General features: G+C 40.5%; 1 protein-coding gene across 9 annotated transcripts in view; it reads left to right on the top strand.

Annotated features, from left to right (window-relative positions):
* The window catches only part of MEGF11 (multiple EGF like domains 11), a 306782-nt gene that overhangs the window by 68392 nt on the left and 218601 nt on the right, over nt 1-19789 (top strand). For all 9 annotated transcript variants that reach the window (XR_010987968.1, XM_068143523.1, XM_068143526.1 and 6 more), the window contains exons 2-4: nt 1107-1230; nt 3734-3835; nt 5593-5693. Coding sequence is in view for 8 of the 9 variants with exons in the window: in XM_068143523.1 (XP_067999624.1) it covers nt 1115-1230; nt 3734-3835; nt 5593-5693 (319 nt within the window). In the remaining variant the exon portion in view is untranslated. The remainder of the gene's footprint in view (nt 1-1106; nt 1231-3733; nt 3836-5592; nt 5694-19789) is intronic.

The raw sequence follows: 19789 nt of genomic DNA, 5'->3' as shown, positions 1-19789 counted from the left end.
AATCAGGAGGCAATTTCAGCTTTCCTGGGTATCCCTCTGCTGCTCATTCTGCTTTGTGATGGCTTCTTTATGCTGGGCTATATATCAGTGCCATGCAGAGCAAACCCCTTAACATCCCTTTTGCTGTTCTGGACTATGAGGCAACGAGCCATGTGTTTTTTTAGATGAACATATGAAGATTCAATCTATTTTTAGGGCAGTCTTGTTGCCAGGAATAATTTATGGGATTTTGGATTTGAATGGTGGATTTTGTGACAATGTAAATGCCTGAAATGGATGTTTAAAAAATACTCTTTCCTGGCTTGATGCTTAAAAGAGCAACACATCCAATGCAGGTACATTGAAAAGTAGCTTTGTATTTCCTATTTATTTTGTATTTTTTGCTGATATCATTGGGGACCTCTAGGCAAACACCATGACTTTGGTTTCAAGTGAGCAATAACTAGGTACAAGTCAGTACATTTAATAGATGAACTGACGATGATGAAGCGACCACACCAAATGAGTTTTGTACAATTTATTTCCAACTTCAGGGCAGATATTTTTATTTAATGTTTGTTGTTCTGCATAATGTGACTCAACATGCTGACCTCTGTCATTCTAAGTGATTCCCCATCTAAGAGTTGAAGTGTGAATTGATTTTCCTTCATTCACGTAATAAGCATATGTCTTGGCTCTACCTTACTGTATTGACACATTTAAACCCCATTTAAATAAATCAAAGGGGGTATTGGGGTATTCATCCATTTGCCTATAGGTTGATGGAAGAATAGATTGCTTTAATACCCCAGTTATTTGTCAGTTCAGCAGACAGCTGTAAAAATTATTAGCATCAGAAACGTTCTTTGGAAGAAGCGTTGGGGCTGCCAATATCTTGGATAATTTACTCATCAAGTTTGCCAGGTTTAGTAGGTTTAAATGTACAAATTCTGTTTAGAATGCTTTTGTGCTCTTCAACTATTTCACTGTTTAGCTGATGCTATTGCAGGTATTTCAGTTTGTAAATAACTCTACAGGATCTGGATTTGTACAAATGCAAGGACAAAAAGGCCTAGAAGGAGGTTTTCTTCAGAATTCTCTTTAATGCCTGTATTTCCTTTATCTAGATACAACAATGGTGGCACATATGTTATTCACGTGGATTCTACAAGGGCTTATTCTGTCTTTGCTGCTCCAAACTACCCTGGCCCTAAACCCAGATGATCCAAATGTTTGCAGCCATTGGGAAAGGTAATGTATATCAATTTATTCTTTTTTTTTTTTTGCAAGCTGTTTCAGATTTTTACATTTAAAAAGCCAATAAGAGCCATAATTTGATAAATACCACCCTGCCTCACAGAAGAGCATGGATTTACATGACAGAGATGGTACTCCTGAGTGCCTGAGGATTTGGATCATCCCAAAGAATTGGTTCTAAAACTTGAGCTGCAGAACACGTACCCTTGTGTTACCTTCTGCTCAGCTGTACTTTGGAAAGCTCCTCCATAATTTCAGCTAGAGGACTGCACAGACTTATTTTCACTTATCATGGATGGACCTAGAGAAGTGGTGGCCTTATTCTTGCTTTTAGCTGGGTGTTATCAAGTAAGACTATTTGAGATTTCTACTAAGTTGTAACATCTTCCTGCTGCAACATGCAGGCTTCTTCTGTACGTCCTGCAGGCTTCTTCTGTATGTCCTGAACTTTGTGGCTGTATCTGCCAAATTTGTGTCAGCACCAAAGAGTAGCTTCATGAAAGCTGGGAATTAAAGGCCCTGGTAATTCTTGTTCTCTCTATTGTTAGTGTCCTAGTCCTAAAAGTGGATCTGTGCAGGACATTTCTGAGTACACAGAAGCCCACTAGCTTTGATAGGGTTCAGAGTCATGCAGGGTCTGTTTGCAGAAGCTAAAGTTCCTGTGCTCTGAAGTTTAACTTGCTAAATTTCCAGTTCTGTTCTGTGGTTTAGTTCCACACAAATGTGAATTGCTGTACAGTTCAGTAAAACAAGCCCCTCAACAAGAGCAAAAATGGAAATGTACTTTAATGGCCCTATGCTTTGATTTTAGAGACCTTAATTAGAGAATTAACTGTAGATAATGCAACTGCAAGGCAAAGACCATACAGGAATAAAATTTGCAGCCTGTGTGGTGAGGTGAAGTGCATTCAGAGCACAGGAATAAAATATTGATTTTGTCTGAAGAAAGTCAGCAACCTAGAGACCCAATCAAGGAGAAACAAAAATTAAATACCAAAATTGATTGCTTGTACTGACCAAGATGACTTTGTTACTTAGATGTTAATAAATCAAAGGGAAAAGATTGTTAGGGCAATTGCTGGATAACAAACAGGATCATAAAATAATAATCAGGATTTGTGAGTGTTAGTGTTTTACATTAATGAGCAATGCAAATGTTTTACATTTTGGCATTAGCAGATGTGAAAACATTATTGTCAGACTCAGCAAACTGTGGTAAAGGGCAAAAGCAGCATCTAGCAGAATCTTGGCTTGTCTAGAGGGGGCATGACAAGCAGGGCAGCAATAGTGCAGCCTTCGATTTCCAGCCAATCAGACCCTCCAAGCAAATATTTCATTATGACCTTAGGGGTGCAGTCTCACAGGGCTTAATCACATCAGCAGACCCACTGATGAAAAAGAAATCACTTGGAGGATTAAGACAATCCATATAATACCTTGGAGGATCTAATTCCTGGGTCTTGACCCTGCCTAGAATGATTTCAGTATCAGTCTGTGGAGATATTGTGGATCTGATAAAGTAGAGCTTGTTACCAGATCAGAACCTGAGATTATGAGTCTCTTAAGCAGTCCTCACACTTACTGTAGGGTTATATAATGACTCATGCTAACAAGTCCGTGAGAGTTATGTTCCTGTATCATGTGAGAGACCTGGGCACGTTCATTATAATCAGAATGCTTCATATAGTACCAGTAACATCAATAAGTAGAGTTTTAGGAAGGAGGTAGTAAATTCTTAGTATTGTTCTGAGATCTCTAATCTATACCCATTCACTTGTACAGAAAGAGGTAATCCCATTCTAAACATGCCAAAGTGTCCCAGATCTAGATACCAATTAACCTGTGTTACAATTTTCAGTCAGTTCTAACTGTAATTTGGAGGGCCCCAAATCTAGTTGTCAATTAACTCATGTTCGGAAAAGACGGCTCAGAAAAGGTAGCTCTTCTCTGCAAATGAACAAAATTAAATCTGTCCATCTGAAAACCTAACTCTTCAACCTTTTACAAATGCTGCACCCAGTGTTTGAAGTAATGATTCTGCTTCTCATCATCAAACGAAGTGTAATCATCTCCTTAGCAGTGCTAAGATGAGCTCCTGTTGGCACTGTGGAATGCAAGCAAAAATTAACACTCTTAGGCAGGAAGGCAACTTTCCTCTCTTAAAATTTGCATTATCAAGTTAACCAAATACCTTTTGCACCTGCTAAACTTGCCATGAATTTTAGTAGCATTTGTTTCTTTTCTGGAAGGGAATGATTTATTACTCAGACTGAAATCTCCACACCTATTTCAGTTGTAGAGCCAGAGCATTACAAAGTTTTCAGGGAGAACTGTGGTTGAAGGAAGCCTTTTCTGGTTCCTGAAAGTACCCAACATTTCTAAGATTATTGATTTCATTATTTTCATGCTGAAGTTAGATGAGTAGCATATACAGAGAACTGAAGCTTTTTATGTTGCAACAACCATACTTTCACTTCCTTTCTTTGTCCGCTCCTAGCTACGCTGTGACTGTACAGGAATCCTATGCTCATCCTTTTGATCAGATCTATTACACAAGATGTACTGACATACTGAACTGGTTCAAGTGCACTAGACATAGGTAAGAACTAACCTCCAGTTTTATTTTGCCTTCTTATCTTCTCACATACCTTTTATTTATCCGGGGTTTTGTGGTACTGTAGTATAGATATGCATAGAAAGATATGTCATGGTACAACAGCCAGGGTGTTTGGAATTCTGTAGGCTATTGATTGAAATGAAGAGATTTTGGAATGAAATTTGGGTGAGGTCAGTGGTAATCAGTCTCTTATGGGGCCATTGAGGACTATGTATTCTGCCATGTCATTGGAAGTGTTTCTTAGGTCACCAAATGTGACCAGCTAACTTTTCTAAGTGATTGGTGCATGTCCAGATTTATGGTAGGCAGCCCTTGCAGCTCCTAAATCTTGAAGAATTAGGCACTTAAGAGTTAGTGATAATTATTAATGGATCTGGGTTTGAAATATTTCACCTCAATCTGCATTGAAAATCAGGTGAAATGAGGATGGGTTCATTTCTAGCGCTGAATGAAAGCTGATACCGGAAAGTTAATTTTTCCCAGGCTGCAAGATATTGCCATTATATTCATTCTGATTCTGGGTGGGAAAGTATCCTGATGAATATTCACTAATAGTCACAATCTTTCAAAGGAGTTTTAGTGAGCTAACTGGTATCTTACCTTTCATACTGTCAGCAGCAGCCCCATTCCGGTCTGTCTGTGGGGTTTTGCTCTTCAGCATCTCTGCTACAAAGCAAGGAACTGGACAGAGCTGCAGAGCTTTCTGGGCTGTTTGTATAGATTGGAATGCAGCAGAGTAAATTCAATCAATTTATCTAACGTGAGGGACAATAGATGCTGTTCAGTCTAGGTAATTTCAAATAAACTAACATGAGCAATGCTGTTTTGAAGTGCTTGCTGTTCAATATTCCCAGCTAAATATTCCTTTTCTAATGCTCTATCATTGCTATAAAATCACAGAATAGTTTGGGATGGAAGGATTCTTCGAAGGTCATCTAATCCAACCTCCCTGCAAGTCAGTAGGGATGTCTGCAACTAGAGCAGTTTGCTCAGACCCCTGAATAACCTGAACTGGAATGGTTCCAGGGATGGGACATCTACCACATCTCTGGGCAATCTGGGCTAGGATCTTACCAGCCTTGGAGTGAAAAACTTCTTTCTGTCTAGTCTGAATCTCTCTCTTTTAGATTAACCTTACCATCCCTTGTCTCTACGTCTAGAAAGTCTAGAAAAGCTTCTGTGGACTACATATTGTGGAGGGAAAAACTTGCTTTTAACACTGAACTGGGATTGTGATGCCATTTTGTAGAGCATTAGTGGCTTCAAAGGGTTAGCAAGGAGGAAGAACTCCGTTGGGGTTTACTTCACATTTTGTGAATGGAGAGCAGTTTCTGTTGTGGTAATTTCTTGGGTAACATGCTGGCACACTCGTCTCTGTAGGAGATTCTCTTGTTCCACTGATGATAGCTGACCTTGCTGATATGCAGAAATAAATAATTCCTTCTTCAGGAAACACCTTGTCCTTGCTTTAGGACTGGGGAGTTCTTTTAAGATAGTGGTTCTAGGAGGGACTACAATGATTGACTGCCATGAGTTCTGTGTTTATAATATGAGTTATATTTCAAGTTTCCAAACAAGAATTGATTTTCTTTTTTATTGTGGCTTTTAATATCAAAAGCTTTCATGCATTAAAAAATAATTATTGAATGCTATCCTTACCATAATTTAACACAAATATAATTCCCACAGTGGGCATTGATTTTCAATATTGTCAAATGCTTTTCTGTCTTGCCCTGTAGAATAAGTTATAAAACAGCATATCGAAGAGGACTGAGGACAATGTATCGGCGGAGATCTCAGTGCTGCCCGGGATACTATGAAAGTGGAGACTACTGCATACGTATGTACAGAGCTTTGATTCAGAAATGATAATGAAAAGTAATTTTTGGAGGAGCTGTAGATATATTAATGGTGTATTGCAGTGGTAATACTAAGGGCTTGTTTTCTGTCAGGTCCTTCTGATTCAGTCAGAACTGCAGATACAGAGCATTTCAGGTATCTGCATTTCAAGCACCTAAGTAAAATGTTGCTGACATCATTGAAGAAGGAGTGAAACAAGTTCCTGAGTTTTTTTCAATCAGACCTTACTTTAGACAGTAATTTATGCAAGTATACACTGATGTTAAAGAATTAGGGGAATTGAGAACACCTTTTGGAAGGTAAAGCATAAAGTTTATGCTTCCTGGAAGTTCTAACTTCAGGTAAGAACCCTTCAAATCTCATTGTGTTTCACATGGTTCCTGTCAATATCTTTGCTCTCTTTTTAAAGCTTAACAAATGTCAAAAGAACTTTCTCATAATTGTGCTTTAAAAGAAAATAAAAAGCTCTATAGTGTGTTAGGTCAGTCTGAGGGGGACGAAAAGCAAAGTGGGATCTTGCAGCACCCCCTAAGAGGTTTGGTAATTAAAAATGTCCTGTGTTCTCAGTATTGCATCTTTCTAAGCGTTCTGAGACAGAACGTTTTTGCTACACTTTGCTCAAAAAGAGAATGGAGCTGTGGAGCTCTTATCTACATCTTGCTAGAGTGGGATTATGACACAAGAAAAACACAGGGAGGTTTTGATGGGCATCAGAATCCAAATTTTATTGACAAGTTTAGTTTGCCATAAAATAATTAAAATGTAAAACTGGTACAGTCATCCAGCTAACTTTAGACATCTTGACACAGTGCTGTAAAGCTATTTCTGTCTCTTGCATCTGAGTACTTGCATGGTGATACAGGAGCACCTCAAAAACATGAACGGACCCTCACCTCATTTTAAATCACAGTATCACAGTATAACTAAGGTTGGAAGAGACCTCGAGGATCATTGAGTCCACCCTATCAACACAGACCTCATGACTAGACCATGGCACCAAGTGCCACGTCCAATCTCCTCTTGAACACCTCCAGGGATGGGGACTCCACCACCTCCCTGGGCAGCATATTCCAATGACGAACAACTCGCTCGGTGAAGAACTTTCTCCTCACCTCGAGTCTAAACCTCCCCTGGTGCAGCTTGAGACTGTGTCCCCTTGTTCTGGTGCTGGTTTGCCTGGGAGAAGAGACCAACCCCTTCCTGGCTACAGCCACCTTTCAGGTAGTTGTAGAGGGCAATGAGGTCACTCCTGAGCCTCCTCTTCTCCAGGCTAAACAATTCCAGCTCCCTCAGCCTCTACTCACAGGGCTTGTGTTCAAGACCTCTCACTAGCCTTGTTGCCCTTCTCTGGACACGTTCAAGTGTTTCAATGTCCTTCTTAAACTGAGGGGCCCAGAAGTGGACACAGTTCTGACCCTTTATGCCAAGCAGTTACTATAAAGGAGCTTTGGAGTGTGAAAAAATGACCAGCCTTTTGAGATAAGACATTAGAATTAGCCTTGTTTTACAGAAAAAGTAATAATTGGTCTTTGGCAGTGTGCAGGGCTGTTACTCAAGTCCTGACAAACATTTCATGTAACCTATTGTCTTTGCTAAAATCCTTACCTTTTACATTTCTGTGCCACCAATATCATCTCAGCAGCTGCTTCACGTACTTTTATTACCAGCTTGAATTTTGTGACTGAAAATCCTGTCTGGAACAGCACATTTATCTTCACTCTTTTCTCTGCAACCTATTGATTTCTTTTGTTGTTATTTTTTAGTTTTTTAATTGCCATCCTGGTTGCAATGACAGGAAATCTCCATGGGCTTTGTGATTGTATGAAGATATTAGCATTTATTTTAAAGTGCTTTTTTTGTTGTTGTTGTTAGTATTAATTCTCAAGAGTTCTGCTGCTGCCAGGCAAATTTTGTCTTTATATGGTGGAGAAAGAGCAGCACACAGTATACAGCAAAGTTCTGCCAGTAAAAGACAGACAAAAGGTTTCCAGTCAGAGCAGGAGTTTTGTGTTTCACACAGCACAGGTAATATATATGTCCTCTCTCTTGTTTACACATCCAAGAGTCAAGTTCTTGTATTTTGTTATCTGCATGGCCCTAATTGCAAAGTGCATGATGCCTTATGGACATCTTCTATCTGTCCTCCTTCCTGGGAGATCCAATCAGCAAGTGCAGCTGAGGGAGAAATGATGTAATGGAAGCAGTACTCCGTCATTATTGATTCTAGATATTTGGTCTTATTTTGATACCACAAGGAGATACATAGCCAAAAAAAGGAAATCAACACCCTCATCAAAACTCTCTGACTCTGCAGCCAACAGTTTGAAGGCACAACAATATTTAGCTAATGTGATCCTTTTCATGTCATCCCTTTTGTTTCTAACACATCAAGCCCTGGTCCCATTTGTTTTGTTTTGTTTTTCCACAGTAAGTTCCTGTGCCAAGAAGCAAATTCCCCCATCCATCATTCTTTGCAGTCAGCACTTAATTCCATTTCCATCTCTGCTTTTACCTCTTTTCTTACCTTCCCTTTTCCATTTCTTTCTTTAAACAGCTATTTTCTTCTGTTTCCTATCTAGACAGTTTAGTACTCCTGTCTCACATTCCTCTAGACATCTTCAGTGCCTGCTCCTTTAATGGCAGCTGCTACAAGAGGTTAGGAAACACCATCAGAATCATTCCACTTGCCCATGCTGTCATAGAGGACATATCTCAGATATGAGCATGCTTCCACTGAGCCCCACTGACATGAAGGGAAGGAAGTTCTAGCCCTGCAGAGAAGGTTCTCCCCACTCTGCTAGCCCTTTAAAATCTCTTCCATTAGGAACCATGGAAGCCACTACAACATGGGGAGGAGAGAATGCATCCCGCAGTGAGTCTGATGATCAAAAGAAAGTTTGATTAAAAAACAGTGTGTAGATTAAAGGCTAATTGGTTCTTCTTTCATTAATAGCAGTCTTTATTTCTTGCAAAAGTTAAATAGCTTTGTAATTAACAGTGACAAGTTTAGACTAGAGAAGGCTGAGTTTAAATCTCTGCTAATGACAATTTCTTGGCGTTTAAAGCAGGGGTGAGGGCTTTCAGCTACTGTTTTGATCTTGTCCCTTCTCATTTACTATTTTTTAAAGGAATGTCAGATGTATATTTTCATCTTTGTCCTCCTGTTGGGACTTACTAAATGGATTAGGTCTAATAAAATCTACCCTCAGTTCTAAGTATTTGGATTGACCAAGAGCTTCTTGCTCTGTCACTCCCTGTCTGGTGTCGTCTTTGCCTTCTCGAGATCTCTATATGCTACTGCCCCATAAAATGTGATATTCAGGCAAAAGGTCAAATCATTTAAAATCTTGACTGGTAAGCTACATATTTGGAGAGCCCATTACAGGTCCCTCTTAGGAGACGTAAAGTAAAACCCCCACATTTCCCCCTCCCCTCCACTTCCCTGCTGCCCTTGCAAAACAAGTATGGGGCACTGAAAGTTGAGGGTGAGGTGATTCTGATGGCAGAAGACACACCATCTGAGATGTTGCCTAAGGCAAAACAGTCTGCCCCAGCATCAGGACTCGTTCCCTCCAAAAAAAGAGGAGGGTTATTGTTATTGGTGATTCCCTCCTGAGGGGAACAGAGGGCCCCATATGTCAGCCAGATCCTTCCCACAGGGAATTCTGCTGCCTCCCTGGAGCCTGGGTCAGGGATGTTACCAGAAGGCTGCCTAGGCTGGTACAGCCCTCTGATTACTATCCCTTAATAGTTATGCAGTTAGGGAGTGATGATGTTGAAGCTAGAGCTCCAAGGCAATCAAAAAAGACTTCAAGGCCCTGGAAGAACTGGTTGAGGAGTCAGGGGTACAGATAATTTTTTCAGCAATACCCTTAGTTGCAGGAAGGAATACCATAAGGAACAGGTCAGCAGCTGTAATCAACAAGTGGCTCAAAGGCTGGTGCTACCAAAAGAATTTTGGGTTTTTTGATCTTGGAGAACCTTCTATGGCACCAGGTCAGCTAGCAACAGATGGAGTACATCTGTCCCAGAGGAGGAGAAAGATCTTAGTACATGAGAATGGCCTATGCCCCAAAGGGAGAAAGGTTCTAGGAAGGGAGTTGGCAGGTCTCATTGACAAGGCTTTAAACTAGATTTGAAGGGGGAAGGGGCTGAAACCAGTCTCCCCAGACAGGAGTCTGGGGGTGGTAAGCTGGAGTCAAGGGTGAAACCAGCAGCCCAGGTGAAGTGCATGTGCGCTTGATGGGGTGCTTGGTGCCATGGTTTAGTTGATTAGATAGTGTTGGATGATAGGTTGGACTCGATCTCAAAGGTCTCTTCCAACCTCGTTAATTCTATTCTATTCTATCAGTACTTAGGCTGAACAGGTTTGGGGTATGAAATGGTCTTGCAATATCTTTGGATTACAGTGGCATTCAAAAAATGTTGAAAAATGCTGCAAGTATACATCTGCATTTTCTTCCCCTGTTGATATCTTAAAAGAGGTTGCTGCCATTCTGATAGTTTTGCAAAACGATTCCCCTTCTCTGCAGGTTCTCATACATGACATAGTTTTTCACTGAGCCATCTCTGCAAACAAACAGCATAGTCTGGGTAGTAAATCAGAGCAGCTATGATTTACTATACTTTGTATGCTAAGGTAAGCTTCTGGCGGAGCAGATGCATGAACTGCAGAAAATCTGTTCTTAAACAACCATGGGGTTCAGCTGTCCTTCAAGGATTTTGTAAGGATGTTTTAAAATTATATTGCCTAGATTAGTATCTAGGGTGGATAAAGCTGCTCTGAATACTTTCCTGGAGAGAGAAAAAAAAGAGAGAGAGAGAGAAGAGAAAGAAAAGGAATATTACATGGCTTTTTCATGGCTTTAAGTAGATGGTAATTGAATAATTCCCTTTAAGAGTATGTCAGGTGGAAAGCTCCCCTCTATACTAAGTGGATACATTTTTGTCTGGGAGACCAATGCTTTGTTCTGTCTGTCTGTTTTAATCTTACTCTTGCACAACAGATTTATATAAAAGAGGCATTTCTGCTAGGTAACAAAGGGTCATAGACCCATGTATCAGAGAGCAGGAAGATGGGACTACAAAGAGCATCTGCTTATGGCAGAAAAAAGGCCAACCATGAGGCACAAAGTTGGGAATTCACTTTTTCTTTTTTTCCCCCCCATAGATTGAGAAATTTCAGCCTTTAACAGTTTTATTTTTCACTCTTGTACCTTACCTTCTTTTTCTAATGTATAAATCTATGCAATATGACAGGATGCAATACCGACAGGATTAGTGATTTAACAGTCTTATTTGCTGCCATTTATCTGTCATTCAAACCTGCCAAAATTCAGTAGAGTTATAGATTGACCATTTCATGGTTCTTTCCTTTCTTGGCCAAGAAATTATTGATCTCAGATTGTTTCTCAACATTCAGCTTTCCACATTATAATTGCCACAACCATCATCAGGGCTCCTTGACTTTGACAAATCTTTTTAAGGAGAATTTCTTGGTCTCACTGGTTGAGTCTCAATTTGTCACCTAGAGTGGTAGTTTGCTTGAGCCAGGGGTTGGGGACGTTATTAGTTGCATGTAGTTATTTACCCATCTTTTCAGCCAGCCCCTGTCTGCCACCTTTAATACATTTCAAAAACAAATGAGGAATGTTCTTTTAATAGCTGACTTGGTGAAATGATGCCAATTTGGGACCTGAGTCTTTTCAGGGTTTTAAATAATGTTTCATAAATTCAGTCATTCCAACAGACACGCCAACTCCATAGTGTGATCTGTGCTTTTACACTGTAGCAATATGAGCATTCATACCTCAGGATTGCACTCAGATTTACAAGGCTGCATGTCTAGGATAGTTTTTGTAGTCTTTGCAAAGGCTGCCTTATTGGAGCCATATGGCTAGATTGTTAAACATCTGTACCATAGGAGGAACAATTCCAAAGCTTCCTGCCATCTGGATGAATTACAAGACTTGCAATTCAGTGCATATGGTACAACAGCACACCAACACCGCAGTGGAGTGTACTTGTGATGAAAAGAAGAATAGCTTATGTAATCAGTGCAAAAGTTGTGTGCTCTTCGAAAATGGTGAATCAGCAGCTCAAACTTCCTGAATATTCATAATGTTTGTTCATGTGTCAGGTTTGTTGATTATTTTCACTTTATAAGGCAGTAACTCATTAACATTTTAGAAGAATTGTTGTGTCCCCCTCCTCCTCACCTCAATTTTAAATTCCTCACGGTGAGCGTTCCTGTAGCTTGAAGATATACTGTTTGAAATTTGCTGGACTTAGGAAATATGTTTTTGTTATCTTTATAGACACACATTAAAGCTGGTGCTAGTGCTTTCTGTAAGAGCCTGGCTGTTACATTATTCAAGTACGGCATTCTGTACATCAATAATGCAACATAAATTAAGGGAAATGATATAGGAGTACACAGATACTTTGTATCAGGGGACATTCTCTTTCTGCTTTGGGATGTATGAGTGCCAGAAAATGGTGTGGAAGGCCATTCTGCATATACTGCTATTAATTATAGAGTTGAAATGACAGCAAGAGATGCTTTGGAATGTCTCCTTTTATATGCGTTTGAGATGGCTCCATACATCTTGTTCCAGTGAAGAATATGAGGAAAATAATTTAGGTCCTGTGTTCCTGTCTGAGGGGGAGCTTGCACGAGAATTGAGAAATTCTGCTTCTGATAGTCATCGTCAGTCATAGTAGCAGCAACATTCTCACCAGTGTGGTGACAGAGAGGAATCCCTGTTTGCTACTTAATGAGCAGGTGGGTTGATAGGAAAGCAACAGAAGGAGCACGCAACAGAACTGCTTATCTGCATTCAACGTCTGCTACCGTACTGCAGCGTGTAACCGTGGAGCCATATACCAACATCTACCATACTGTTGTGCAGAACACAGATGAGCAGGCTCCAGCTCTGCAAGCAGCAGAAGGCTTTGTTTGTTGATTCTGAGCATCTCAAGAGGCAGGTACGTGTGTGAATAAGAAGAGGGAGACCAGCCTTCTAAGTAGGTCAGTTCATTTTGTGGCATAGATGAAGATGCTGGGTTACTACGTAGCCTAAAGATAATGGAGAGACCCCTTTGATGGGAAGGTGAAAAAATCAATACTCATCTCCCATCCATCATTTTATATTTGCAGTCAGCTTCTCTGGATGCTGATGGATTTGCAAAGATGCTGGTGGGGAGTAGTAATGAAATAAGGGAAAGTACTTCTGGAAGAAATTCGGTAGAAGAAAGAGAAACAAAATGTTCATAGAAAGAAAAGAAAATAGCATGAAGCCAGAAAGGAGGGTATGGTGAAGCTGTTTGATGTCTCAAGGGGCTTTATAAATATCAGAGGAAAAATTATGCAGGCATTATAGTTAGAGAAAGATTTAGTCTTGCTAGTTCAGCAGTAAAAAAGCTTTTCTGACTGCTTTAGGCAATCTCAGTTGGATCAGTATAAAAAGAGTACTGGGGATGAGACACAGAAGAAGAAACTGGATCTAGAGCTCCTCATGCTAATGGCCTGGATGCCTGAGCGCTTCAGCAGCATCAGAAAAAAGGCACAAGAATTGTTGATATGAGAGCATTGTTAAATTCAAAGAAAGAGCCAGGAAAAGTTTAGTCCTTTAATTCATCTATTTTTAGCAAAGACAGATTGGTCCCCAGCTGCTGTAAATCAGCACAGATCCACCATGTTTCAATGGACATCTTAGAATCATAGAAGTGTTTTTAGTTGGAAAAGATCATTGAGTCCAGTCACGGACCTAACACCACCATGACCATTAAATCATGTTTTGACGTGCCATGTCTACCTGGTTTTGAACACTTCCAGGGATGGTGTCTCCACCACTTCCCTGGGCAACCTATTCCAATGACTGACAGTGATCTTCAGGTGCTTCATCCTCACTTCTGTACCTTCTTTAACATCTCTATTCCTTTTTGAGATCCCCTTTCCTCATTCTCTTGCTTTAATATGCTTCAGTGTTGTTAATGGTGGTTTGCACTGATCTAGAATGGTGTGGAGGGCACCGGTGCTCATCTGCAACAGCTTGATGGCCCAGTGTTCCAATGCTGCTGGTATCCACTCACTTGCCAGTATACACTCACAAGATCCTGTCCATCCCATATATGAGTGAACTGTTTTTGAGGACATATGCACACTGGACACTCCCTACTTTGCAAATTACAAAGAGACAGAACTCCAGAAGCTTTTTTCCCCTCCAAAAGGGTTTGAAGTTCATTAGTAGTCCAGATGTGTGTTGAGCTGGGTTAACTTATTGAAATCAATAGGGTCAGAAGGAAGATGGATGTGTGAAATGAAACAGACTTTTAAAATGGAAGGTGTTTTCTTGACCACTCCTTTAGATTTAGAAATAGATTTATTTTTAGGAATAGATTGATTTCCCTTGTGCTCTGAAGAAATTTTAAAGCCTTAAAGAAAATGAGGGAGGGGAGAGAGAGAGTAAAAGAAGTTACCAAAATCTAGATGGCCTTTAAAAAGAGATTCTGATGTACATGCAAAATCTGAGATAGCATCTTTCCCCACTTATTTTCTCTTGTAGTTTCCTCTGGCTGTGACCTTCCCCTGATCAGTTCCAGAGGCTGTCACACATTAACTCTTGATTTCTGGGAAGCCATCACTCAGATGTGGAGGAAGTTCTAAGACAGATTCCTTCTTGATTGAGAATAAAAGCTACTGCAGCCTATGCCAGTGTCCTCTCTTCCTCATTTCTAGACATCTTATAAGATTGAAGGTGTAAATAAAAATGAATCAATAATATTACAAGGGTATCCTAAGTGCATCAATAGGTCAATAGTGAAGCACAGTGTGGTGGGTTAACCCCAGGCCTGGTTGTTGGACCTACACAGCTGCTCTTGTTGACTTCTCTCCATTGGAAAAGGGGAAGTGGAGGAGGAAAGGTAAAGGAAAAAGAAAGAAAACCTGTGGATTTTGATAAAAAACACTCAACAAACACAACAACTACCAAAACCATTTAATAAGTAAAAGAGAAGTGTAGTAAGAGAGAGAGAAAATAAAGGATGCACAGGCAGTCTCTGACTGCTTCCCATGGAGAGTCCCTCCTCTCTCTCTCTTTTTTTTTTTTGTTTCTTTTTCTTTTTTTCCCTGATCATGCCATTGTAATCCATGGAGGATCTCTTTGGGTCATCTGCCTGGCCATGTCACTTCTTGCACATCCACAATCTATTCACCAGCAGAACCAAAAAAAGCCATGATGCTGTGCAAACCCTATTCAGCACTAACTAGCTAAAACGTTAGCATTATCAGCACTATTTTGGTCACAAATCTAAAGCACGGCACCGTTCAAGCTGCTACGCTGAAAATTAACTCCATCCCAGCCAAACTACACACCCAGTACTGCAGCTAATAAAACACACTCATCAATATGATCCTCATGAAATCTCCTGATTTTTCCCAGTCTTTCCACCTCTTAGTTGTAGTAGTGACAGGGCACCACTTTCAAAGCTGGTGTGAACCACTCTTCTCAAATATTTTTTTGCTCACTTCAGGACCTTGGAAAGGACAGGCTGGTGTTGGCAGTTGTCTGGGCTGGCTGATAGTTGGTAAGTCTTGCTCCTGCCACCCTCTGTTCTCTCAGCCTTTTACAGTGACAATTGTGGCTGCCTTAAGTATGTCACTGTGTGCAGGCATTTGGCTACCTGGGTACATTTACTTACAGTTCAGCTGCTCTGTCTTAGGACTGAGACTGGCTGGAAGCACTTGGCAGATGAATTTGGCCCAAAGCTGCACATTAGGCTTAAGAATACTGCTTCTTCCTGTGCATAATGTATATTTCTTTTATGTGAACTTCTGGAATCTGTGTCCATAATTATTACACCCTTTTAGCAGTCTCTTGAAACTGCTGATGACACACTAGGAGTATCATATGAGCCTGGCATATGAAGTGCCACACCAAATTAGTTATGTTTTTTGGAACTGGTTTCTCAAATGCTGGTTAATGCCTGGGGGTGAGTTTGTAAGTTATGAATTTAAAGAGATTGTACTTCCCTTTGTTCCTGATTAGTTTTCCCCAGTGTGGCATCTATTCCATATCTCATAGTAGGGTAAAGATGCATTATTTCATGGATTTCCAGTTGCTTTTGCAACTGGATCCATTTCTCATGAATGTGATAGCCTATTAAAATAGGCCAGCTGCTCTGTAGCTTAGTGCTGCGTTATGAAACAAGCCTTCAGAATCTGTAGAAAGTGATCAGGTATGTGAGAATTATTATGTGAATTATTATTATGTGAGAAGTACTCACATTTAGACCAAAGTGTAAAACTATTAATAAACTAATGCTGTGTAGATCCCCGGGGGACTTCGGAGGAGACACTTCTTCCTATTGAAACCGCATCTTTGCATCAAGAGCCTGGCTTTCTCAGGTGCTAAACGCTACAATTTCTGTCACCTTGGCTGAGAATTCTTCATGGAGAGAAGAAAAAAAAAAGGTGTAATATGGGAAAATGTGTAGTAGGAGTGAAGTAAAGCTTCCCAAAGTGCACATAGATGGCAATTTTAAGTTTGCAGTAGAGTCAGATGGTAAATCAGTGATCCTTTTTCTTGCCTCAGCGATAGAAGATGATGATACTGGCTGATAGCTTGAAAAGCATCTGTTACCACGTCTCATACTCTGGTACAGAGTAAGGGTATTAATCAGATATCAAAAAGGCTTATCAGAGACTGAGGTTTTTTCTACCCAGCCATAGATACTTCCTCTAGAACCAGATATTCTTTGACTGTTTGCTCAGACATTCTCATTTTCTCCCTGTTACAGGATTATAGCATTCCACTTCATGTTTTGGTGGTGTTGCAGGTGCTTTTCAGCTCAGTAGAGGGTTTTCTAAGGCTCCCCAGGGAGACTTTTCATGAAACTTCAGTCCATAGCAATGTCGACCACGAAACACTTTTGAATAATTTATTTTAAGCTCAGTGTTTCTGACACAGGTATTTCACTAATGCAAACCTCACTTTCTCTAATGCATTAAGGCAAGAGATATTTCAGTCTATTTAATCCCAAAGCTGTCCTTCTGTTTATCAAGATTTTTCTGTTCTGAATGCTATGATTTACTTCTGTTACTGTAATGCTCAGAAATCTATGTGCAAAACCACTGAAAGATAGCTTTACTTGAAAAAGCTTACAGCTTAAGTATGTAGATTGAGTCAAGAGATGTTTTTCTGATTAAAAATAAGAAAGTGTGTATGAAACATGTTATAAGCACAGTTTGTAAAGACATTAAATCCACTATTCAGAACAGCAAGCAACAGAAGGAGGCTTTAGCTACAGCCGTGAAATGCATCTATGAGCTCTGCTGAAGCAAGTCACTGGTACCAACCTTAAGATCTGACTTCACTACATCCACGTACACAGGTGTCATGTTTGAGGAAAATCTATAGTTTCAGTAAAATTCCTTTTAAAAGCATTATTAAAAGCAGCCCAAAAGATCTTTATTTTCACTGAGTACATGTAATAGTTTTGTTCATGCAAACAATAGGTAACATTTACCTTTTAGTATAGGGTAGACATAGACTCATAGACTTGTCTCAGTTAGAAAAGACCTCTAGGATCATCAAATCCAACTGTCAGCCTATGACAAACATGGCCATTAAACCATATCCCCAGGTGCCATGTCCACACATTTCTTGAACAACTCTAGGGACAGTGACTTGACCACCTCCTTGGGCAGCCTGTTCCAATGCCTGACCATTCTTTGAGGAAAGGAAATCTTCCTAACACCCAACCTAAACCTCCCTGGCACAATTTCAGGCCATTTCCTCTTGTCCTGTCACAGGACTACAGGGAGAAGTGACCAACCCCCACCTCATGCCAACCTCCTTTCAGGGAGTTGTAGAGAGCAATGAGGTCTTCCCCCCAACCTCCTCTTCTGTAGACTGAACAATCCCAGTTCCCTCAGCTGCTCCTCATAAGACTTGTACTTTAGACACTCTTCAACAGCTGCCAATAGTGTAGGTGAATATTTTTATTTCCAACTCTCATCTTCTGTTTTCAGGCAACAATGTGAATCACAGGAAGCAGAAAGCACGTTTTGTCATGTCTCGTTAGAAAGTTTCTGTAGACATTTAGACATTACTAAGAAATTGGATTTGATCCTAAATCAGCTGAGCTCTGTGATCTATAGCTGGCTACAGAAAGTTTAAACTAGTGGCTGGAGAAGAGAAACAGCCCCATAGTTATACAATAGTTTGTTTCCTGGGGTCTTTTTTGCAGTTCTTTTCAGTACATCGCTCTGAAACACATTGCTATGGTTCCTTTTGAAATGTGAGAGAAGTGAAAAGAGTCTGCATTTAAATATTCCATCCGCGGAAACGTTCATGTAGCTTATACATTAACATGATCTTCAAACAGACTAGACTTCTATCCTTGATTTCATCAGGGTGACCTTCATTTGCAGCGTGTGGCTTGATCATAAATGAAATCTGAAATGTGCTGGCCCTCTAGGGCCCTACCATCTAATAGCCTGGCCTCAATGGCAGGTTTGCCTTTAGAAATTTGTCCATATTCGTCCTATTTTGGGGAGAAACAAAGAAAGGATTTTTGTTAGATTGGCTTGATGAAATTTGGAATAAGAATGAAGAACGATTTTGTTTGAAAAATCAATAGTTTATTCAATGTTCCACAGGACTAAAATTTATCTAGGAGAATCAGTGTAATTTAGTTTTATTAGGTGTTGCATTGCTCAGCAAAGGTAGCCAGAAGAGTCGTGCAGTCCAGATGTCTTCATCTATCTATTGCTGATCTTTTAGGAACAACGTTTTACATGCACCCATCCTCAGTCTTACACACAGCACAGACTCTCTGCTTATGGAAATCAATCAGCAGTGGAGCTGTGTCATTTACTGACAGAAAATAGAATTTTCTTGGCATGAGACCCACAATCCAGTAATCAGAGAACTATGGGCATGGAGGAATGCTACCAGGTCCAAAAATAAATATCATAGAATCATAGAGTGGTTTGGGTTACAAGGGACATTTAAAGGTCATCTAATCCAATGCACCTGCAGTCAGCAGTGACATCTGCAACTAGAGTAGGTTGCTCAGAGCCCCAGACAACCTTACCTGGAATGGTTCTAGGGATGGGACATCTACCACCTCTCTGGGCAACCTGGGACAGGGTCTTACCACTATCACCATAAAACATTTCTTCCTTGTCTCGAGTCTGAATCTCCCTCTTTAAAACCATCACCTCTCTTCCTGTCACCACAGGCCCTTCTAAAAAGCCTGTCCCCAGCTTTCTTTTTAGCCCCTTTAAGTACTCAGCAGAGTGGAACAGAAGGACAGAATCCCCTCCCTCCACCTGCTTCCCATGCTGCTGGGGATCAGCCCAGGACATGGCCAACTCACATCCAGCTTTTCATCCACCAGCACCCAAAGTCCTTCTCCATAGGTTTGCTCTCCAGCCCTTCATCCCCCAGCCTGAGTTGATACTGAGGATATTTCACGGGAAAAGTGACCTGATGGAATTTGTAGACAAGATGATCTGCTTAATGCCCTGAGTGGGTAACCTATAGCAAAATGCACGAGTGCTGTAACTGTGAGGTGATTTCCAGAGAAACATGCAAGATGGCTTGGTTATTTTGCTGGACTCTTCAGGCCAAAATCCTGCTCATGTCTCACTACCTGCTGTAGCACTTCTGAGAATCTTGCCCTTGTAAACTTTTTTGCTAATAGGTCATTTTCTTTGACATTATCCTATAGGCTTCTTTTATCACTGCTTAAATCAAATAGCTGCTCAGCCAGTGCTGGAACCCATAAATTCTTGGTCTATTGAAGTGATATAGTCAGAGTAAGAAAGCAAAGGTAGCTGTGAGATGAAGCAAGGCTGTAGTAGTGTACTGGTGACATTTTTTCTACAGTGAGGCTCACTCAGCTAGAAACACCATCCTGCAATGGATGAGCTGTGGCACAGCTACTTTACCTGTTCAGCTGCAGTTTAGTTATCATGTTCCTCAGATGTAGGGCACTGGATGTCCCTCCAGCCTCTTTATGTTGGAAATGTTCGTTTCTGACTTAATCCCATTTAGCTAATTGCTG

The sequence above is a fragment of the Melanerpes formicivorus genome, unplaced genomic scaffold, assembly GCF_026170545.1.
Source record: "Melanerpes formicivorus ecotype bairdi unplaced genomic scaffold, bMelFor1.0.p_v2 SCAF_10, whole genome shotgun sequence".
Lineage (NCBI taxonomy): Eukaryota > Metazoa > Chordata > Aves > Piciformes > Picidae > Melanerpes > Melanerpes formicivorus.
The sequence above is the reverse complement of the archived record's forward strand: the minus strand, read 5'-3'. Positions and strand labels throughout refer to the sequence as shown.